Genomic DNA, 25,828 nt, shown 5'->3' on the forward strand with positions numbered 1-25,828 from the left:
ATACATTTTTGGCAACCGTGGGTTGGCACCAGTCGTACCTTACCAGGGTCTTCCTTTGAGCATGGTTTAACATCAAAAAGCTTTTCTATTGACTTCATCCGATATGCCAAAACCGTGTTTGGAGGATAAAGCGGTAATATCTTTACAATTGAATCAAATATACACTTTTTTTTAAAGATGTTCAACTATCACAGCTTAAATGTAACTCCGTTCGCGAAAATAGGAAAATGATTAAAGTATCAGCTTCGTGCGATACAATGGGAATTGTCCGTCTTAAAATTACAGTTAAGAAACTGATATGCCAAGGTATCGTTTGTCACGTGACCCTATGTAACGCTGCAATGTACTCTGAATTAATGATTTTGTCATTTTAGTCAAAATAGCGATCTTAATTCTGGCCATTTTGTCTAAAATGACAAAAATTCATGTTAGTTGTGATATTATTTCAAAAATGCAACTTTTATTAATTGCGATTGTAGATTTTTTTTGCGGAATAAATAAACAAAAAAAAAAATCATGAATAGTTTGGAATTTCTTTCATATATGTACAAGTTCTCTTATTGTCCTTTCTGAATTGCATTATGGTGTGTTGCTTGACTCTAAAGTGTGTAATATTGCAATAAAGATTACATATTCTAACGATCTTGTCTGAAGCATAAATGAAGATTCTATCTTTTTTTCTTAGATTGTTTAAAATCTAAAGCATATACAAAATAAATAGCTTGTGTTTAAAAGTTTTATTTCGTTAAAGTTTCCCCATGATCCCATAGTTCTGATTTATATATGTAAATGACAACAACAAACAAGTGCATTACAATATAAGAAATGAATAACAATAAACAGAAAAAAGAGAGGTCAAACTGCTAGCAATACTAAGTGTAAATGTTTTTAAGAATCAGGCAAAATTGGAAAAATCAGAAACATGCATGTCAAAACCCCACAGATCAGACAATATTATTTCACTCAAGGATACTTTCTTTATTTGAAAAGACCATTATTCGATCTCTGCATCACTGAATTTGCTCAGAAAATTTTTCAATAGAATGTTAGAAAAATGAGGTTTTTGACATAATTATCAAATTGTGCATTTTCAGTGCATTTCATTGAATTATAACTCAATGCACCAGCATGAGATGAAAAATCCTGTCTTTTTTCCTCGATTCAGATGGCGCAAATAATCAAATTAAACTTTAAAAATTGCGCATTTTCCATACCATGTTACATACACTGGCCCGATTCTTACAAAGACTAACACTTAAAGGTCAAATTGGTAACATCCTTATCTTTGGTACATAAAGAAAATGCAGTGACTTTAAATCAGAATAATGTTCTAAGGAGTTGGCTATTTCTGTTGTTGCTAGCCTTTTTAAATAAATTAAACGAGGCATTAATCAGAAACACAGCTAGTTCTGAATTCAGGAGCGGATTCAGGCGGGGGCGTGGCGGGCGTGCGCCCCCCTCTAAAATTTGCAAAGCATGGGTTGCCAGGGGTAGATTAAGCCGGTTTTAGGTTGAAACTTTAATTTCTCGCTAATTTTACCACAAAAGATATTTACATTGCACCCACTCTAGAAGAATATTTCAAAAATTTAGCATAAAAAAATTATTCGCCTCGCTCCGCTCGTCGAAATATTGCCTGTACGTCCCCCTAATCTAAAATCCTTGATCCTCCCCTGGAACTATGTCCTATCTAAAACAACTTAAAGGTGTTAAAGGTCTATATTGCATCTAGCTTTGTTTCTCGTTATAAACATTTTGAATTTTTGATCATTTTTTTTATTTTGTTGAAACTAAAACATTTTTGGTTATCTAAACGACATTTTCTGAGAAGTTTTGTCTTGTTTTACTGATTTGAGATCGATGAAAGCTTCTCTAGTTGCATAATTGAAATTTGATTTATTTAAACGCTTAGAATGAAAAAATAGTGAGATCACAGAAGAAAAAAAAACAAACAGAACACAAAAAACACAGTGAATAATGATATTTTGATAGAGTCATTTCATTTTGATTAAATTGCTCTAGAAATGGTTATTTCAATTATTATTTAATTCATGTACTTAGAAACTAAGAGAGTCAAGCGGAAATGAAAACCGGATGTTAGCTTTATACATGCGCAGTGAATCACTTCCTCTAAGTAGAAGAGGGAGACAATTTGCCCTGAGTTAGATATTCTTTACAAAATGACAAAAATGCTGCCTTAATAGCTTTACCATTATTTTCGAACGAATCACTGAGAAGATTGGTCCATTAATAATTTTGCCGCAATTTTCTGTGCAGTTTTGGAAAGTTTTATTTTTTGTTAATATACCTCACTGTTATTTGAAGTATATAACCCAAGTCTTGATTTACCAACGGTTAAAATTTGGTTTTTCTGTATGTTTTTCCTCAATCAGAAGATTGTTTTGCAGTCCCTTCAAGCGTGAACAGACAAAAATACAAACATACCGAGAAATATGATATCAAAAGAGAGTGTTGAAAACAAAACTGTGCAATAATAATAATAAATTATGAATTTCATCGACATGAAAAAAATATGGCACATCAATTGCTTACAGACATTTCAAAATATAAATCTAGAACATTCACGGTCAATTTTTTCTTTCATCAAAACAAATCATCTGCAATTACAACAACGTTATCACGCATTAGCAGTAACCACCAAGCATGCGTTTCATCACGAATCCCCTCACATACATACACACATATATAACAGACATACGTAACAATCATCACACAATGTATTTTACACATGAGCCATTTATTTTTCAATCACATATTCAATGATAAAGTATACCTTCGCTCGCTCATTTATGTACATAACCGACCATAGCACTGTTCATACTCACACACAACTATAAATAGGCAACATTTCACAATCATCTTTCCTCCATAAATAACACTTTTGAAACCTTGAAAAACAGCGCTTCGACTTACAGAAACATTATAAGCTTAGACAATAATTTTGTATTCCTTTTAACCATGTATATTGACAAAAAAACGATATGTTCAACTGCCCATTTTATGATAAATGATCAAACACCTCTTTGTACTCTAAGTCAACACGTTGTCAAGACTCGGAAAAAGGACTTATGTCAAATGATAAATTTATCATGAAGATGAAGGTTCTTTTAAAATCCTATTTGAAAGAATAACCTCTATACGAATTTAATAAGAAAATATCGATAATGGAAACAAAACTTGAAGAACTTGCTCTGATTTTTCTGTAGTTGGGTAAGAATTTCTTAATTCATTTTACGCAGATAAACCCAACTGTCCAATGCTCATAGCGTTTCTGAAAGTAAGGACTTATTTTCCACATACACTATAAAAACAACTTTGTTTCACTTCCAGAAGAAGATCGTTCGCTGTCCGTACATCTGTTCAATTTACAAGATGGCACACACTTCGTGTCTTTACATTGTATGTGATGGCGAGGAACAGTCATTGTCTGGGGATAAGGATATCTCTCATAGTAATCACCCCTCCTCCTCAAGAGGTACATTGCAAATATAATTAACGCTAGAAGTACACACAATCCCGCAACCGGAACTGCTATATATATAGGATTTATAGTTGCGGAACCACTCGCATTTCCGGAATCCGCCACTGATTGAGGACAGTTTGGTTTTTCTGTCACAGTTTCTTTTGGTAAATCGTCATAGTAACCGTCGCTTTGTTCCTCTTCGTTTTGGAATGAATCTGGAAATAAATGGATATATATATATATATATATATATAGCATAAGATAAAAAAAATACGCAATCTGAGTCATGAGTCCATCGGTTTTGTTTGTTTGTTGGGGTTTAACGTCCGAGCAGCAATATTTCTGCTATATTCAGACGATGAACATGAATTGGATGATAAAATGAACATGAAATGATGATGAAATGAAAAAGGGATGGGACACAAGTATAATGGGGTCGACAAATTTTCATTGACACTGGAAATATGGAGAGTTGGGTAGGGTCGGGCAATTTTGCCTCCTGTGGCGGAGCCCTATGGTTCCTTCTTCGGGAGAATACCACAGTAGGGTTCTTAAACGTGCGAGGAACGTGGCATCTTTTCCAACACGGTGCACCACTATGGTTTGCGGTCAGGTTTTCCGTATTATAGCCTGACAACCCCAGCATATAAGACACCAGGGGTACCCCATTCCACCACCTGGGGCACACAACCCAGATGCTTTGTAGGCATCTCTAAGGTTCTGAGCACTATTTAGTCGCCTTTTACGACAAGCTTAGCGCTGCTGCAGGCCTATTCTTTTGACACCCGGACCTGCACGGGGCTGAGTCAATCGGAATTGTTCGGCCATTTCCGCTTTACTAAATATAACTCCTGAGTAACGAGAAAGGCTGGGTAGCACCGTTTGAATCACAGTATGATATATTTCACGGTCGAAAAACATGAAATACCGGTATTTTTGATTTTATGGAAAGCTGATAGAACATAGTGCAAAGTCTTGAATGAGATTATATATCTAATTGGCCAGAGCAGGAAAATTAAGATATCAGGAAGCTGACAATCAGCCATACAGTCAATTCATCTTCAGTCTCACCTCTATACATATATCTATCTAATAATAATTATATTTACATACAAAAGAACCACGCTAAAAAGAAGTATGAGAGGCTATGTTTAAATAAATACATTTTATTAATTAATTGTAACTAGTGCGCTTTAAATCTATTTTTGCTGTAAAATTTAAAACATCTTTTTTGTCTGTAGATGTTTTATGTGTTTTTATATATTTGCTTTTAATTTGTTTGTTTTTTGTTTTGTTTTGTTTTTTTTACATTCGCCGCTCTGTTTTATTCGAATTATGAATATACTTTTAACGTAGTTTCTACAAATGGAAATGACCCTTACCTTTTCGGCCTGGTGGCTCTGTCGGGATAACTCCGCGGTTACAATAGTTCCTATCACGACAACAATGTAATACAGGCCATCCGGCAATCAATTTTGATGAAATTGTCTTCTTATTTGGACGCTGATTTTCACATAGTAACGGCGTCTTCCGGTCTATGCATCCTCTCTCTACAACTTTCGTCAACTGACTATAACAAGAGTGACTAGCTGTGCATGATGTTCGCCCTTCGGATAGACATTCGTACGTTGTACATTCACATTCTAAACCTGAAAAAAAAAATTAAGAAAATTAATTATGACGTTGGAGAAATCCGGGACACTCAATTTCTTAACTTGGATCTTAGAAATTGCATTGAAATGGGTCCTGGGCAATCAGCCTTTTTTTCAATCGACACTGTATTGTGGGCTTCTGTTGTTCTTAAGTTAACCATTATTTCGAAACTTGAGAAAGTCCAGAGCATAAATTTGTACCTCTGTCCATTACAATATTGACAAAGAACAATTCATGGATGGGTTATTATAAAACTTTGCAAGATCAAATTATTCAATCTTGGTACTCTTACATTAAGAAGAGCTCTAAAGGTGACTTTTACGGAATTTTTAAAACAGAATTTAAACTTGAGCAATACTTGTTAAGATTAAATTATTCTGCAATGATTTGGCTGTGTAAATTAAGAACAAATAATATTGATATACCCACTGAAAATGGAAGATGGACTAATGTAATAAAGGAGAATAGAATTTGTAAATTATGTTTTGATGATATTGGGGATGAATTTCACTATTTATTTTTATGTCAAGATACTAATGTTAAACTTTTGAGGGGAAATATATTCATTTTAACTACTAACGATTTCCCTCTCAATATAAAATGAAAGGTTTGCTCTCCCTTTGTCATACTGAACTTTTAATTAATATTTCTCACTTTGTAAAAAATAAATGCAAATTGTTGTAACTTTAATATCTGTATGTTTATACATGTATACTTAGTCTAGTTAATGAAGTTCATTCTTTGTTTATTCATGTAACTGAATTTTAATGATTGCATCTATTACGTCTCATGTTCCACATTTATATATGTGTCTGATGACTTATTTAATAAATGTTCGTATTCGAATTGTTCGTAACACGTGGTTCGTAAGTAGCAGAAAAGAAATGTATTGTGACATTTTCGAGTAATGATCGCGAGCGCACACTTTGTGCAACAGTAATTAGTGTTGATCTTCATTCTTTAAAGAAAACTTTACTTTTGTCAATAGATTCAACGTAATGCTTTTAAAAGCTTAATCGGTTTCATGGGTTCAAGTTATATTCTATCACCACAAGCAAACTCAGTTCGGTAGAAAGACCGACAGACAACATATATATATGTGTGTAAATGACAAGAACAGACAAGTGCATTGCAATATAAGAAATGAATAACAATAAACAGAAAAAAAGGAGAGGTCAAACTGCTAGCAATACTAAGTGAAAGTGTTTTTAAGAATCTGGCAAATATATTATATATTTTTCCAAGTTAGCATGCATGACATGCATTAAAACTGTTTCATTCCTTGCCTGCATATTAGTATGGACGTGGAACTAAAATTATTGAGAATTTGAGGCACTTTGTTTCAAGCAATTCACTCTTTATAATATAAAATATTTGTTCTTGACAGGCTAAAAAATGCACGGGCTTAAACATTACATCATTTTGTATCTAAAAATAAACTGCTTTGTTTATTTCTAACGTTGTACTTTAAAATTTCATATCTTAAGAGCCAAAATGTAAAATAAGAAGCTAATATTTCAAAATCTTTTGTTTCATATATACCAATAATTATACAATTAACGTATCTGTATCTTATACGTGGTTCAACAATTAGGTTTACACATTTGCATATGGTATTCTATAATTACAATGTATTAGTAAGAAATGGTTTTAATGGTTCGCAGTAACAATAATTGGGAAACATGAATGAAACGCGGTATCGAAGTATAAGACTTTGACAGAAACATATGAAAAGATTAATATAATAGAAAAATTAGTACTTCCTCCAAGTTTTGTTCAAATCAACAAATAAATAAATAAAAATATAGAAACAGCTGACAGAATTGAACACCCCATATAGGAACCTCATATGTCTGCTATATTACAAGCAATTTGACAGAATTAATAACGAGAAAACATGCAGAGAACAAGGTACTCATAGTCTCATTATTATTATGTCAACGTAAAGCAGATGCATTCTCGTTTCCTTTCCGTCGGTGTAGTTTATTCTATGGATCGGACGTGTGGAGTGGGGAAATGGAGTAGACTTTTGGAGTCGAAACTGATTACATTTAGAAGGGTTTGAATTTGAAATTAAATTTTCATTTTAAATTTTTCGAATTTGCGATATACCATGTAATATATGAAAGTGTCATAACTCTTTGTAGGAAGTTTATGTTAAAAAGAATGCTTTCTATTTTTGTTATATTCTGAAATTGAACTACATGTATTAATTTAGTGAGTCAATGGCAGATTTGAAAAAAACAAAACTCCACAACACAAGTACCGCTCCAAAAACTACTCCAAGATGCCACTCCATGACGCCACTCCTCAACTCCACTCCATACCATACAATAAACTAAGCCTTTCCTTTCCTGCATCGTTGTTTTATAACAAAAGCTAAAGGCACCAAACACAATAGAAAACCTATTAGCGTTGAAGTCTGCATGTACAGTCATTACATGCATGGCCTTAAGCTAAGCAGTAATGACAATTGAATTCCTGAGAGGGGAAATTGTAAGCAAGTTTGACAGACTTTATAAATATTTATAAATTAATTGCCAGACCGAATATCTATTTTCATGTCGGAAATCATTTAGTTCAAGTGATGTGCTTAATGCAAAGTGGAGTTTTGCGTCCGTCAGTTTAATTTCAGAATTGTGCATTCCGCGTTGTTATTGGGAAAAAAAATTACTTTCAGAATTAATAAGTAAACTATGTTTATACATATGAGTAAGGCAGACAAAAGTGTTCAAAAGGAAATCGGGTATATACTTGTTTCGACTTTGGACTCAATTTGATTAAAGTTTTATACACAAAGTTTTGAAAATGATAATTCTTATCTTAAATGTTTTAAAACAAGACTACAAAGGAAATACAGAAACCATACGTGTAGTTTACTAACTGCATTCTTTTTTCAAACTTTTGCTTCTCGAAATAAACAGAAACCCCAAGTCTGGACTTCCACGTTCTGCTATTCGATTTTTTTGTTTAAATATTCATCTCCACTAGGAGCTTAGAAAAGTGTTTCACATAACAAATGACAGTGACAAGTCTAAGAGCTACTTTTGTTACCACTAGCACCTGTCCCCTTTTTTTAAATTTCAAAACACTTGAATAAATGCCTTAGGAGGACCGTTGCGAGTTTAATAATAAAACCCCTTGTAAATTTTTAAACAGTTGGTGTATTTTATTACCATATAACCATAGGATACAGTTGTAATTTTATTGTCATTATAAAACGGTAAGATCTTCATAACATGACAGGCTCTCGTTTCTACAAGCTATTTCCAGCGAACTGCACTCAGGAAATGGTGCTCATTTGATCCTTTGGTAAAATTTATAGGGTATTTATGTTCGTTTTTTTTCAAACCAACATCTACAAGCAATATGTCGATGATCAAATAATCAATGAAAACTAAACTCGAGAATAATTTGAGCGGTGTATTGAAGTGTAGGCACCAACTGAAATGTCGAAAAGGTGAAAGGGCTTGATTTGGGAAAGGGGTAAGTAAAACACGCCTTTCAAATAGTCACATATATCATAAACTTACACATTGATATATAAATCTGGGTTCCAGCGGTTACTCAATTCTCCGTTTTTTTTTTTTCAACAAAATCACTTATATTCACCTTTGAAAAATAACCTTATACGCTGCAAAGCACACACGTTAGGCATAGTAATTGTTTTTCGTACTAAAAGTATCGTTTTTCCTTGCAACTTGTCAATAGAATTCATTTGCTTGTCACATGACAATACATCGTCTGTCATGTGACTAAGAACAGTGGTCATTTTAGCGCCATTACGGTGTCATTAGGAACAATAAATGACCACTCTTGTCTCGGTCAAGTGTCGTAGTGTGACGAAGTAAATAGATCGTAGGTTAGATAAACAAATAGATAGAATTGTGAGATTTTTGCTTCAACAAAGGCATTCGATTTTTTTCCACGTTTGCTGATCCATCAGATTTTTATTTTTAAAGGGGTACTAGGAACTCTTTCCATTAATCAGTTTGTTCAAGTTGTACATGTACCACCGATTTGGGCTCAATTATTGGTTACAAATAACAGACCATGCAAACCGGAGGTAGAAGTGAGAATCTGTTCGAAACAAATTAAGAGCCTGGATTTTAATTTTTAACCAAGTTTATTGCCCGATTAAAAGAAAAAGCTGGAAATCACTAGAGCGGCCACCTTATCCCAGACAGCAACCCCTTCCGAAATTCACTCGTGACTGTTTAAGGCAGCAGCCATTTGATTTTCTGGGATGAGGCTATGGATTTATTTTGGGGGGAGGGAGAGTTTGTTTCTGGAGAATGTGAAAAAAAATTTGACTTAATCGCTGAAGAGAAAAAAGTTGGTTTTTAAAAAGTGACCCAAAAAAATTATCATGTTGTCTATGTGGAAGGTGCTTTTCAGTAGTTTGATGACAAAAATAGATTGTTTTCAATAGACGGTGAAAAAAATATTTGTTTTGATTGACCCAGGAAAAATCACTAATTATTTTTGCTCAAGGGAAAAGTCTCTGAAAACAGCAAAAGCCCCCTCCCTCCCCAGACTATCAAATGGTTGCTGTCTGGTTTCAGTTTTACGTCACCTCTATTGAACTGGTCTATTAAAAATAATACAAAAATGATGTTGGGAAATGGTGAAAATTCCGTATTTTTTCCGCACACAAACACATTTCACATTGATTCATATTCTTTTTTTCATATTCTCCATCCTAATAAAATAAAAACTATGTAAATACACGCAGATGACATGCAAATACAGAGTTCTATCAGCAAAATTATTCTTAAGATAATTTATAGTGTAAAGAGGCGCCCGACATTATGCAATCAGCAGAGATTTATAGAAAGTTTTCAGTTTTATCGCTAACTACTTAATCATAATTGCCTTCATGTGCCAGTGCATTTTCGAATTTCTACGCATAATAAATCATTATTAATAAATTAGTGTTTGTTCACCCTATCCTCCCAAACGCAATAGTTTATCAAATGCAGAAATGTTCCGGATATTTTTCTATATATCTCCCCCAAAAAAGGTCTTATTAATTGCAAGGGTGTATCCAGAGATTTTGAAAATAAAGAGTTCCAGAAAAAGAGGGATTCCAAATTATTATTCGCTCAATTTTGCCAAAAATTATGCACGAAAAACATTTTCAAAAAGGGGCTTCAAACCCTAGATCCATCACCGAGTTGTATGCTGATTAAAAAATTGGCTTTATACGTGTATTTCTTTACTTTCATAACAGTTTTTCTAATTTCAATTTTACATGTATAACAATTTGTTACACAAGATGTACAAACAAAGTTTAAAATGCAACTAGTACACATATCATTTCGTACATTTTAAACATTTTGACTTTTTTTGCAACAAGGAAAAAATCTTGAACTGTTCTGGTTTCACCATTTGGTGCTTACGACAGATTTTATTATCAGGATGTAACTTAATGCACTGCAAATTTGCAATAAAACATGCAGAAATAGTTTGGCGTCTCATAAACCTGTCAACAGAATCAATAATATTGTATACAAATGTTCAAAAGAATAACCGTAGTTATATGATGATTGGGTGGGATCGTTCATTTCATGATAACATTTCCCCCCGATCCCAATAAGTTTAGTCCCAAAACCTAGAGCTACTTATTAAAACGGACACTAAGAAAATGCAATAATGATTTTATACAACAAACTAATAGCTACAAAAATTAAATAAAGGATGTGTTTAATAAATCATACTTCAGATCAATACCATTGTTTTACAACGAATGGGTTTTTAATTTATCTAATGTTTCAAAAAGAGTAAACAAATAGAAGACGTAATGTTGGATCATACATCACCGAGAGTTCCTTATTCGTCGCATCACCGTGACTAAAAGGAAATAAACGACCCCAGATGACAAAATAACTTTGAAATTAATGTCGATTTAAAATAAATATATTTTTATTCTTGACGAATTAAACAACTTAATTACCAGACATGAAAAGTGTACCACTTCACACGTCGCTAGCCGTCAAAAAGGACATAAAATTGCTAAAAAATGGTGAAATAGTGTCTTTTTTAAGCTTTGATTTTCATGACGTATCCGGTGCATACAATTACACTTTCGAATTTAATTTACGTCTTTTTGTATACTCACGACAACAGTGACAAATCCATATATATGGGGGCAATGAAGGAAAGGGCTCTAGATAAAGACTTCTCAGAATTCAGGTATTCAAATAAGTAGTGGTCCGAGGTCAGGAACCCCGAATATGCATTTTCATGTACCTTAGTTGTGAACCTTAAATTCTTTTGATTTACTTAAAGTGGACCATTGATAGCCACCCTTTGCTGCTTCTGAAATACATATTTTCAACAAAAAACATTCATAGTCAGAAGGAAAAAAATTCTTGTTTCAAAATGCATTTGAAACCAATAAGTTAAAATCTGCATTTCATATGCCATTCCGAATTATAAAATATTAAAATTATAGCTGTACAGGAATTGTAATTGATGATATACATGTAAAGCATTCAATTATTTACTTAATTTATTCTTATATGACACTTGTAATTTGTAAAAAAAACGATAAAAATCTTGTCGTATACGTAATACTCAATATTGCAAAAAAGGCATTATTAATAACGCAATATGACGCCTTTCTAGCCACCCGCACGTTTCACTTTTTGGTAAATGGTGTAATCTTTGCTTGACATAATCTTGTTGGCGCTTGTAATCTGGTCTACCAGACGTTTTAATTCGTAAATCGCCGAAACAGAATACTATCAGTTTTAACCATCAATTAATCCCTAAATTATATGTTGATTTAAAGTGAAAAGAAATTAAATATACTTTAATACCAACTGATCTATTTTGAAATTGGAAAAAGTTGATATTAAATTTCCTTTTAAAGTTATAGAATTGAACTCAACAAAATATTGGTGGTGGTGTGGCCTACGCTTCGAACAATAGATTGAAAACTGATACTTTTCCAACGAAACATCAGGCAAATCAGAACCGAAATAAAATGTTGATTTCAGGGGCAGATCTAGTAATCTATAAAAAGGGAGTTCTATGCAATCATTTGCACATTTTCCCAAAATTTTGAACATATTTCAACAATGGAGGTTCCAAAAGTCGGAAAACTCTCCTAGAACCGCCACAGGATTGGCTTCCGTACTTGTGATTGTGTTGTGTGCCAAGACCTAAAAATCTGCCCCCTTGTCCTTATAATTTAATAAAATAGCCAATAAATTATAATTATCTTGTTAACAACACCCACTGGCATTTCCTCATCAGTTATCACCAAAACTCCAGATGCATGCTGTCACCAAAATTGTTGTACTTAACTGAGGTAATTGTCCTTGTTTAAACATGACTCTTGCATTGAGATTAAGTAAGGACAGACAGACTGACTGCACAAAAATAATTAACTTAATTGGGACAAAAGGCGAGTTATGCCGTATAACCAATATCGTAGATTGAAAAGATTTAAATTTCAATCTGTTTCCTCATGTAAATTTAGATTTATACAGTTATAGTCTTTAAATAGCAATTAAGGACTAATTTACATAATTGTAAAATTAATTGATGTAATTTCAAAACTTCTAGAAGATATGCCCTTAGCTTCAGTGCGAATGAAATTTCATCCCACACGTATTGAATATGCCATATCTTAATTAAGGAATGGAGACATCAATTTTGCCAGCATGGTTGTTTCGGGTCGTCCGAACTGATTTTATATGTATAGCACAACATAATAATTACGAAGATTTATTTGATAACTGATTTGATTGATTGATTGCATAGTGCCGCGTCCATTGAAAGTATCCAATGTTTCTCTGGGCAAGAATATTTTACCAATACTTGTCCGTCACAAATAAGCCGGATTTGTCACCTACTGTATAGTGGCATGCCTCGTGATTCTGGAACCCAGTGAGAATTCGTTGTGCAGGTAACTTCCTCATATCTATGACAATCTATTATGCAGTTCTGAATCATAACAGGTCTATAAATTGCTTTGGGAATCTTACAAATCCTATCCGGAATTCCGAATAGATCTAGGACGATTCGGAATTCCGGATCTTTCCTTACCCTACATAGTAACATGAATACATTATTTTTTTTTGTATCAAGTATATTTATTTCAATAAAATACAATAATCACCACCTGCGCCTATAAAAATACTTTACTTTCAAATCATAAAAAAAGATCTTCAAACATTTTTACCGAAATCCTCTGGGTTGATGTATATCTCAATCAAGATCCATTAAAAAGGATAGCCTAACTATCAAAGAAAATAGGAGAAAACTTATGTTCAGCGGAACGTTCGTTCTATCCTATTAAGCACGAGAAATTTTAAAATGTTTCCACTTTTATAAAATGCAATAAAATTTCACCTTTTCGTAAGCTTTGTACACTATGTAGCTGTGATGGTAAACCATGTGTGAAAATGCCTTCGGCTCATTTTCGTATAATATAAGTATGATTCATATATACAAGAACAAGAGATGTTTAAATGATACTGTTATTTTAAGCAGGACAATCTTCATTTATTTAACGGTAAACGGTAGTACCAGCTCCCCAAAGTGCAGGAAAGATTTCATTTTCTAATGAGTATTGAATCAACCAGATTGCCATCAATATCAAAGGCAACAATGACAAAAGGACACACGAAAAACAAACCCTACCGCATCAACAAAAAAGAACCAAAAAGTACTGGCGCTGAATTAGGGTGCCCCGCAAGGGCATTTAGTAATGAGGATTGTTAAAATGAATTGATCGCGTTTCCATCCATTAATTCACCCTCGAAGAAAGCGTGAGACCTAAAATATAAATTCGTGCGATAATCTTTTTCACTGAAATAAAACAAGAATATGACCCCAGCTACCTCATATGATTTGAAAACACTGAAAAACAACAACACAGTAATATTTGCTACGGTTTAGCAGAGACGGGTATAAAAGATGATTCATACTAAAATAAAGATTCTCGTACATTAGGTAGAAAGGAAATCCCATTAAGGAATGACTTATATTTTTTCGGTCTATGCAGAAATAACCTCAGTCACGTTGTTATGCTAAATAAACGGCGTAGTCGGTTATTTTGAAGTGTGCATTACGGGCAATGATGTTGATTACGTCAGAGTCACATACCAAATTCGGTCTATGAGATGATGGACAAAATTTTTTATCCCATCAGAAAGCGTGTTTCGTCTGAAATTAAATTATTACAGGATAAAATTAATTTCTTGAATAACCGACAGTATATACAAAGAATTTTAACTAGTATGAATATCATGGACTATAGCCAATACACGAAAACGGAAGCTGAACTCAAGCAGTGGAAATAATAGACAAATTAAACTTGTACTTCCTGACTTAAATAGATTTTAAGTCACATCATAATTTTCACGGTTTTGCAATTTGGATCATAGACAGGAAACTAGACAAAAGCCACACGACCAAATCTGCCTTTAGTAGCTTGTATCTTCCGATGCTTATCTTTAAAACCATACTGAACGAGCGTTATTACCGGGTTAATGACATTATCAAGAAACTCTAAAACGTTATTTGAGAGTCATGCAATGGGATACGGCGTTTGAAGCTTTACGAAGACGCCATTATGTGCATATTACATCGTAAATCATCACAGGGCGTTGCATGCGTGGTCACCGATGCGTTCGATCGAAATAGTAACGAATGCAAACCTTTGCACTGGCAACAAGTATCTCAGTAATATACGTGTTCTTTGAAAGTGAATAGTTCAAAGTGTATATATATGTATAAAACTTATAAGAACTATTAGTAGAGAGAGACTGGAAAACCATTTGCTATTACGAAAAAGTGTATTTGTTTTGTCAATTTGAAAATTTTACACTCAGCTGATTAAAACGGAGATCTATCGGGAGCATTAACATCGTTCCATCCTTCAATAACCAAACTGTTACATTGGAATTATAGTAAAATAAGAAGTAATAAAAATAATATAGGCGGATCAAGTCATTAATAAAAGGGAGTTCAGGGTACAAATTTTCTCCTTTTTGCCCAAAAGGTGGGTTCCAATCCCAAAAAACCTCCATGGAACCACCAGTTCTCCAGAAAGTAGCAACTCAAAATTCGTTCCGAAAAATATAATTCGGAAGATAAGATCGCGTAATATACAATTGTACAATATATAGAGAAAAAATATTATCTTCAATTATGATTGATGCTGTCTCCTAAATTTTATCACGGGGAATTCAATTATTCCTCGACTTCATGTCTCTTCCGACATTTTCAAATTACAAATATGAAAACTTTTCACTGGTCACAGACGAAGATTATTACCGTTATCAAACGTATAGAATATCGAGTTATTGCTACGGTTCCAAGAGGCCGTAGAACGCAAGAAATTCGTCTCGTCCGCGAGAAATTTTTCTATTAATAAGTCATCAATCGGCAGACTGGCCATATATCACTTAATGTCTTATAAAATCAAGACTACACAGAATTGATCCGTGGAACCTTTGTTTTACGCCATATATAGGGCCTTGGGAATAGTTTCCATTGTCAATTTTCGCCATTCAAGCCATCTTGATGGCATGCTTTGATTCCGTTTAAGTGTTCTGTGGATTAAGTCGAATTTCCATCCGGAGACAATTGGTCTGACCCTACACTGTGTCAACATCTTCCGATTTTTATTCCATCTGGGAAATTTACCAATCTCTGACAACATGGGTGATTTTATAGTTATCATACAAATTGCTATGAACAAAGTATTAAACGTGCTTGTTAGGCTTGTTGAACGAATTTTCAGTTTCAGCGCGCATGTCCTCAGAAAACTTTATTAATTCCGTCTAAATAAAACAACTGATCCATTTGATTTTATATACATCTAAAATATTTTAAAATGGTACATCTAATATTTTTAAACATTGAAATACTCAGAATGCAGTACAATTCAATAAACACTTTGCAAAATTATTATTTACCATTGTGTATGTATTATAAACTCAAGTGAATGTGTTGCATGATTTCACAATTTTCATATGAGATTTGGGACCCCGGATAAGCTTCCCTTTTTATAAATCTCTGGATCCGACACTACATAATTAACCAATGTTAACTGTTAGCCTGTTCCTTCTAGATTTCTTTTTCATAGATATCACTTTTATTCACCAGACATTTCATAGCCATCAGTACGTTACATCTCTACATCTGTACTTACATAGAAAACAGGTATGCAAAAGTTCAGTAGACAATATAAGACAATTCTTCATATCTCGAAAAGTAATTTACCAAAACGTGCACATCACTGCACAATTTAATAAACTTGTTTCTTTTCAATAGGCATTTATAAAACGCAAAGCAACAGTCTTTATCTAAATTATTGCCTTTTTCTTGAACTCTTGCATAACGTTGATAAAACACAGATAAGACACAAAATCAACTTAAAGCGCAAAACAATGTTTCTGTTCAAGTGCACCCCGTGTTTAATCAAGACGATCTCCGTTACAACAAAGAAATTTCTAAGTCAAACGCACTCTTAACATTCATTCTGAGACTTCGCAGTTGGCCTTGTTTTTGAGCAAAATCATGCTGAGTGGTTAAGGACCGAACTCACTTCTATGGTGATTGTATGTACTGTACATGTGTAAATCTGCGGGAAGTTCCCGGAGAGGCAGGTCTAAATTTGACAGGTGTCATTAAAAGGTGTACCTAAATTCATGCTGTATTTATTCTGTTTTGAGCGTTTGACCTTTAAGATCAATCGTGTAAGAACCCCTATTTCTTTGTTGAATAAAAGCTTTGTATTTAATCAAGGCATATCTTATAACGATAAAGGTGTTAGAAAAGTTATATAACGACAAAAGCATGTCTTCAAGTCTATCTTAAAGCACACGATAAAATAGCAATATATGTATAGCAATATAATAGGAGTGGAATCACAAAAGTTTAGGGAGATATGAGGTATAAGGCCAGAGCATTACATTGCATACTGTATAAAGAGGGTGACATTTTCAGAATCCTTGGGTTTTTTTCTCTGCTTATTGCTTTTACAATTATGACAGCTGAAATTAGATTGGATTGTCTGTCAGGTCATCTATGGAGTGCTGAAGGATTTTACATTCAGAGAGGGGGTGATACAAAAAGCAGGTCAAATTCTGATTAGATTTTAAAAATTCGTAAAAATGGTAAAATGAGTTTTAAGATCCAACGTCTGAAAAAAAAATTACATGAAGACAGTCCTTTCGAAGGACTCGTGAATGCTAAACAGCAAGCTCACTCTTTCATTAATTTGATAAAATGATAAAGAGCAAGTCATCATCGCTGATGATAGCAAAAATATGCAACTCATTCTTTTAAACCAAGCGCAGTGGCAGCTCCAGTGGGTGCAGGGGGTTTGCAACTCTCCTTTTTCTTGAAAAAAAAATATCCTTTTCGTGTGTAAAATTGACAAAAAAAAAGCAAATAATGTCCTAACACCCCTATTTTCTGAGGAACCAAAGCTGGCACCCCTCTTTTTCAAAGTATCTAGATCCGCCCCTGAAGCTCTGTTTAATAGATGTAATTATTTTGTTTCCACGGAAAATCGATTCTCGAGCGTTTCAATTACTCAAAAGTACGATTTTCAAGGATGCGTGTAACTATTGTAATCTATCTATCTATTTGAGTAGTTTTGTTCTGTCTGAAAATTTAACTTTCTAAACTTTTTAACTTGTGAATGCTGTTGTGTGCGTCAATTTCATCTTTTGTGATTCTTGTACTGTGGAGCATGTCAAAACGGTTCGAATAGCTAGCTACATCTTTTTTGTATCGTCTCCTTGTATCAGCGCATGGTATTCAGAATCCTTCGACCGACATAATTTTTCATTAATTATAACTAAGCAGACACAATGGTAATGCCGACTGTTTATTTATCTTTAAAATATAATTTGTTTCTTAGTGATGGAAAATTACCCAGTCGTTGTGTCGACAATTTCCATGCTTGCCAAAACAAATATTTAGGCAATTTATTTATTAATAAGCTCACTAAAATTAGAAGTCCGTCACTCAAAAGAGACTTATCGATAATTCTCGGGTGATTCCACAAATAATATTCACACAAAGACAAGACGAACGTGCATGACAAATCCTTGATTCCCCACCTCATTCGGCTAGGCTCTAAGAAAGAGGGAGTATTCTTCGTAAGCCAAAGTTGCAATACATATTTACGATTTATAATTCGTGCATGGAACGAGAGGAAAACGACTTATAAAACTTCACATCTTGTTATGAAATAATCATGGTACATGTAAAATATCTTAGTACCATCAGTATTCGCCAAAAAAAAAAAAAAATAACATGTACATTGAATATTGTTGAAGATGACACAACTTAGAGAAATAATTCAAATATGTTAACTCCTACGTACTCTTTATTTTAAAGTAGCTTGAGCAACTCGGCGAGTGTTACTAGGAAAGCAGATGACAACAATATTTTATTATAATTGGTTAGGGGTTCTTTTGATTACCGCTAGAACCTTGGTTACCTTGATTACTCTTTGATTATCGCTAGAACCTTGGTTCCCTAGATTATTCTTTGATTATCGCTAGAACCTTGGTTCCCTAGATTGCTCTTTGATTACCGCTAGAACCTTGGTTCCCTAGATTACTCTTTCACTTTCTCCAATACATAATAACGGTTTCATTGTTACCATCTACTGCATACACATTACCACAAATTAGTGTAGTGTATAATAATTCATTATACTTTACGATGGCCTAAAGCATAAAACGTTATGACAATACAACACATATCTGTGTATCACCAAAATTTAACAATCAACCCTATGCAAACAAATGTGTGTCCCCTCTATACAGTTCACACTAACAAAAGCTGAAGATTTTCGTGTTAAAGTCATATAAACCCGCGAATTTATGGTCGGTCTATTGCCTCTTAAACATCAATCGAATTTTTAAGTGCACCAACCTTCATTTCCTCTCATAGTCAAAATGAGCAATGTTTAGCAATAATTGAAAACATTCTCAAAGAGAAAGCTGAATTATGTAGAAAATTAATTGCAGTTCACTTATAATAGAGAATTGCGACTTCAAGTTGATATGTGTAGATGAACAAAATAAAGTATCTTGAACAATCCTGCATTTCTCATGTCATTCGCACAATAAACAGTGGAGTTTCCTGTGAGAGAATCGGGTGTAGGTGGAACATGCCTCCTGTTCCCAGATAACTATATGTTCGTTTAGTGCAAAACCTGGAAAATGCTAATGGTGGCCTAGATCCCCTCCCCTGTAAAAATTTCAGGATCAGTACCCCTTTGATAATTTTCAGAATTCTCTTCATACAATATACAATTATACTGGCCAATTAGTCTATTTTTCTAAAAAATGTCAAAACACCCTTTTTTTTTATTCATTTACTAGTCTTAAAATTGATCTTTTATTCTCTAATTTCACAGTATAATTTACTAATGTCAAAAAGTCAGGCTTCATTTTTGTCAATGAAAATAATCTTACTTGAAAAGGTGAATTTTCACCAAGTGTGAAAAGAATTATTAAACATTAAATGTAGCCTTTTACGGATTTTTGAAATGACCCACTGCTGTGCCGGCTTTTACAAATCAGCGTGTCTAACCAAATGTTTGTTTTTCTAGTCTTGTAAACGTTTTAAATGTATTGATACGCCTTGCCATTGACGCTTAGTTTAAATTTCTTTACATACAAGCAGGGTTTGAAAGTGGATAAAAGGATTAGACCATCAATTTAATACTAAGTCAACATTTAATGAGTAATTTGAGAATTATAGACCGTTTACTTAATTTAAGATTTTTTCTTGTAGATTTTCGGGTCATCAATTAATCTATAAAATTACACAGGTCAAAACGAGGCCCTATATAGACATTGCAGGATATGACAGTTTAGGATGATTAATGACATTTATAAAGAACGGGGACTTTCACAAATTAATTGTTAAATGTAAAGTGAACTAATATTTATAGAAATGTGAAAGTCTGTAGGATGACTGACGACTTTCGACTTTAAAGTTAACACAGTATAAATAGGGTGCTTTTAAAGCTTATCATTTAGTTGATACGGTAAAACTGCCTCTAATCTCATATAGGAGACAACAATATTTTATTATAATTGGTTAGGGGTTCTGTTTAATGTCTATGGCAGACTAGGAAGAATAGTTGAAAATATCTCCAAAGGATGGAATGTTCACTTCATTTGTGTTCTAGACGTTTTATCATTTTACTGAGTGATAGATATTTTCGTCCATTGATGTGTCAGTTGGAAATATACGGGTATTTACAGTATTGCACTTTACCATTTGTTTTACCTTCGTCACCAGACCCAGATGCTGCGCGACCCCATCCGTTAGTCCGTCATGCTTATGAGATATTTTCTCCTTGTAATGTACAATTTAACTCGAAAGGTATAAAATCAATATTATTCAAACTTTGCATAGCGATTATATACATATTGAAGAGGTGCGCCTTCTATAATGGACAAAAATTGATTAAGTAATTTACAACATTTTTTTAGCATAACTTATTTTCCTTCATTTTAGATAAAAGAGTAGTTCTTGATATTTATGGATTATATGGCATGGAAATGGGGACTTTTAATCAATTAAACATTTTAATATCCACGCTAATCTAAAATCTACCTCTTACATAGAAATTCACTTTTACGAAAAGTCAATTTACTTATATGATTCGTGATTTAATGTGAGAAAACGGATTATCAACCTCAAAATTTATATTACTATACACGTCTCCCAAAATATTGAAATGCACTTCAGAATCTAATAGCAACAAAACGTAAGCACAAACCGTAGGTTTTAATATTTATACAACCATTTATCAAAAATTTAGACAGGTGTTTTAAAAATATTTAAAGTGCAAATGATAGAGATGAAATCACCCACACTGTTTAAGTACCTCCTGAGAGTAATATACTAAGTTTATAAAAATTCCTCCCTTTTAACTTTCAAGTTTACTATTTTAATGACTCGTGTAATGTATTCAAATTCTTTAATTTTGTCACATTTAGCACAAATACCACAAAATCTCATATTTATACTTTTAAATGAGACTTTTAGAATATAACTTCTTTTTTAATAGTTTAAATGTATTATAGATCAGAAAATATATACGACCACTGAATTTCGGTTATTTCTACATTCTTAATTATATCTGACACGGAATATTCGTGACAATAGAAAAGATCTAAGGAGGAACATTCAAAATTAAGGTCTACGCAGTGCAAACCAAAGTAAATAGCCCTGTTATCAGCCGGGTTCATCAGTTTCAAGAGCCAGTCAACCGATTTAGCGTGTATTATTGTATTGTGTGGACAGATTACAAATCTTAGCCGAATTCAGTGTTTTAAATCCACAAAAGACCCGAGATTTTTGTTTGACAACTAAAATTTAGGTATTTTAAATAGGTTGAATTTCAAAATATAGATTCCTTTGTATGAAATATACACCTTCTCCTGTGAAACATATACCACTACGACTGCTCACACGAAGTATTCGTGTTATTTGATAGTCGTCACAATACCCTGTAGGTGTCGAGAACTTATTATCTTATTTTTCATCACTGAAAATTTCTACATACGTTTTGTTTTAAAGACAAAAAGGTCATATTTCACCAGTTTTCGAAGATGATAGTTTAATATCTTATCTGACTATGAACAAAACCCAAACGATGTATTTACATTAAATTTGAGCTATTTGGTAATTATTATCTTTCAACTCAAGTTTTAATTTCATCGTTCTTGATATGAAATCTTGTCTAAAATATCAAATGATCACAACTAGAGTTAAATGTAAACAAAGCCATTTTATCATTATCATTAAAAACTACAAAAATTCTGATACGAACATTCTTCAGTTAGATTCAAAATTATTAATTAGTATACATTTTCAGGTAAGAGAGGCTTGTAACATTCTTTTTTTATATTCTGCAAGAAACACTTGCAATTTACAATCATTATCAAAGGGAGTACATGCCCTGTGTTTTCGTATTCATTTTCTGTTATACGACTAACTTTGTTAAGTTTACTAAGCATGTTAAAAACTATGCAGACTGCTGATAAAAGAAAGGGGGAACACGTTATAGCACTATGCATAAAGGTTGCTTATTTGTCTGAATGGAGTCAGTTGTATACAAATTTGACTGTGATAGCAATTAATAAATAGTTTGGTAATGCCATTTTTTGCACTTCAGGCTAACGCATCACACAACCATGTGACTTAAAAAATGCTATTTTAAAAAGGCTATTACATGTATTTCCTTGTTGTAACATAACAACCGGCAGCACTAGCAGTTCACACAGAATTTTGATACATTGTTTTCCTCATTTGAATCTATTTTTAACGACAAAAAAACATCATGGGAAAAATTAATGTTTCTCGCTAAACTATTATTTCTATCTATTTAAAAAAAAATACAAAAAGTTAATTTCACCTCATTTTACTCATAACCCGAGATTCCCTTGAATTTCTTGCTGAGAAAGATGCATTGGTGCTATTCTATTAGTATCACTAAGTTAATAACATTTGAACTTGATGCAATCCAAATTAGCAGTCAACAATAAATGATTTTGAAGCCCGTTTCCTTATTCCTTAAGCTATATTGCCTACATGATTCTTAAATGGGCTGATATTATTGTTAATAGTACAGTATTTTTCAAATAGGTACCATCTACATTCGCTAACATTATTCTATCTCTTCGCGAAAACTACCACATCTGCTGTTCATCGCCCTAGAAGAACTAGTTATTATCTACTACATGATCATTGTTGAGACCTGTATTAATATTTCTTTACGAGAGCCATGTCGACGGGATGTACATGTTTCACCTAACGTTGGAGCAAATTAGATTAACTTTCTGGCGTCGGCTAGTCATTAAGTTAATTCTCGTACCATTAACACGATCAAAAGCTTGAGGATAAGTTCTTATAATTTGATATTTTATTGTAAATGAACAGACATACATAGAATAACTTTCAGCAAACTTTGATTGGGATTTTATGCTTTGCTGTTTAAATGATCTGCTTGGTCATTCGCTCATTGCATCACAATTGTTTATCCTAGAAACAAGCTTCAATATAAGTTGTGTGTTCTGCCTAATAGGCCAAATAACATAATTTCTTAATTTTATGATTCATCTTCGTCTCTTTGGAATGGGGGAGCGTGATCCGTTACCCTTTACTGTCATACCAATAATACAAAAACAAAAAAAGTAAAAAAAATAAAAAAGAATTCGTCTTGCTGTGAACAAAGTAAACAACACCCTCATCATTTCTGGACAATTAACTCCTATCTGCCTCATTGGTTTTCATGAAAAATGACCCAAGAACCAAGAAATTAACTCACTGGCCCTTTATGAACTGCTTTGTGGATTCACTAACATTATATGCTGCTTATAAATAAGAGGCATATTTAAGCGTGTTAAAGAGATCCATGAGCGTGTATATCCTGCTATTTATATAAGCTGCTTTATGAAGAAGGAAGGATCATGAACATTACATTTTGTTCAAAACTACAAAAAAATCTGACAGAAAACAGCTATGGGTTTAAGGATTCCGTTACTAATACAAAAGTCTAGTGAAAAGAAATGAAAAAGAACCGGCTATTCACACTTTAGATATACAGATGCATAACATCGAGCAAACTGAGAACGGAACTATATATTTATTGTTTATATGAAAAACTTCTTTCAGAAATGGATCTCAATTAGCAAGGGTCATTCACTCTCTATCCTGTTTGTACCAAAAACAAGGTTTTCCTTTAATTCGTTTCTTAGATCTAAGATTTTGATTATTTCTTAAAATCTCCAATTTCTAGATGGTACCGATTAATTCTTGTTCTTTTGGATCATTTGTAGTTTTATGCGTTTTCAGCACGGACGAAAACGTGCAAGTTTAAAGCGGCAGTGACGGGTCCATGGGTTAGAACGGTGGGGAACCCTTCTACTATTGGACAATTTTGATGTTTTTGTGCAAAATGTGGAAACGTGCAAATGATAGCCTGGAAGCGCTCCCCTTTTTTCTTAAAAAAATCTAAATCGTACACTTCGTACCATTTTTTTAAACTGGGTGCACGCCGAGTTCATTTTTTTTTCATGTATGAGGTGTAAATGGTAAAATAGAAATTGAATCTCAAGTAAATGAGAAATGCATGCCTTAATTCTATATGCTAAAGAACAATTTTCATTACAATTTTTTTCTTTCACGTTAAAAAGAATTTTTTTTTTAATTTTAAACTGTGCATTGAAACTTTGGGATAATGACAAAATCCCTCACTTAGATACTCTCTGAAGTGGGAGACTTTCATCTCAACTCAAAGATGAGGAAAAAAAACTTGGAAATGTTTGCACATATTGAGGGAGAACGGTAATAATAAATTTAATTTCGTGTAACTATCGATTTAAGGAAAGTATCCAAGTAACTTTCCATGTCATTTTCCGGCCTGCCAGCAAAATTCCGGAATCACTGAGCAAACAACACACGTTAAAAGCTCTTTATCATTTTCAGTAATTCTTCTTAATACAAAATACATAAACAACATATTTTATTCACCATTTAACCTCTTAAAGTAAAGAGCTACTAAATCTAAAAAAATACGTACGGGAGAGAAATTAGACTAAAAGCTTTCTGAAGCTGAATTTATAACCAGAAACTTAACATGTGGGATAGGAAAACAATAAAACATACGAAAGGGTGAACTGTATGTTAAAATTCTAGATCTGGCTTTAATACATTTACTAGCCTTTAAAATATGAAAATTTATCAAACTAAAAAATGACAGACAAAACATTATGGAATTCTCAATATTACTTACCTGTAATTAATGAAAACAATACGCTAAGAATACAGGCGATGATCAAGACAGTTGCCCACCAATTCATGGTGGGGGAATTAATCCAAACGCTAAAACAGAATTGTTTACTTCTTCATCTATTCACGCATAAAATAATCCTATACACACTTTAGGTTCACTTGATACCAAGTGTTGTTTTTCTACAATCATTCAGAATATTACACGGTATATATTTTTTCTGACTTTAAGCCACGGTTACATTAAAACTGGGAGGTCTCTCTCGACAGACGACAGTTAACTTTCCGGTTCCCCGATTGGTCGTTTATTTTTAACTCTCCAGTGGTTTTGTTTACATATTAAACGAGACGCGAAAAATATGTATATTTCAATCTATTATTGACAGATAGAAAACGTAATTTGACGTGAAATGTCATCGCAGAGAAACGATCATCGCGGATAAAAATAAATCATATCTGATGCCGTTGTTATGGAAACGGATTAATATTTTTTATATAAAATCCATCATCCATTTTATCTTTTGGCAATTTTGTTTTGATAGCGGTGGTTTTAGATCTTTCACTTAATCCATCACATGAAACTAAGAATATAAAAATCCAATAGTCGAATTGAGATGTTTAATTATTTTGCTGAGTTTTAACGGAAGAATTAGAAATGATCAGGAAAACGATTGTCAGAGCTTGAATCAGATTTAAAACAATACGATTGCGAACAATCACCAGTATTTTTGATTATATAAATACGGTTATGCTTAAAAGATAGCAATTTCATAATTCTTCGTTATTCACGCAGTTTTATCATCATGGTTACAAAGATACCATCGGTGGTATAATTATAACAGTTGGAAATGAATTATTTAGTCTGGCTTCATAGGGGAGTATAACAGAAAGATT

At 33.1% G+C, this 25,828-nt stretch overlaps 1 protein-coding gene across 1 annotated transcript; it reads right to left on the reverse strand.

Moving 5' to 3' along the window:
• Nucleotides 1-722: 722 nt before the first annotated feature.
• On the reverse strand, nt 723-25,147 carry LOC148603020 (uncharacterized). Its single transcript, XM_088552385.1, has 3 exons — nt 24,939-25,147; nt 4,867-5,133; nt 723-3,699 (listed from the first exon to the last, which is right to left on the reverse strand). The coding sequence occupies exons 1-3, from the start codon at nt 25,003-25,005 to the stop codon at nt 3,323-3,325; spliced, it is 711 nt and encodes a 236-aa protein (XP_088408511.1). The 5' UTR covers nt 25,006-25,147; the 3' UTR covers nt 723-3,322.
• Between the last annotated feature and the right edge of the window lie 681 nt (nt 25,148-25,828).

Source organism: Perna viridis, chromosome 11 (genome assembly GCF_037379345.1).
Source record: "Perna viridis isolate PV_CMFRI_1.1 ecotype Kerala chromosome 11, ASM3737934v1, whole genome shotgun sequence".
Lineage (NCBI taxonomy): Eukaryota > Metazoa > Mollusca > Bivalvia > Mytilida > Mytilidae > Perna > Perna viridis.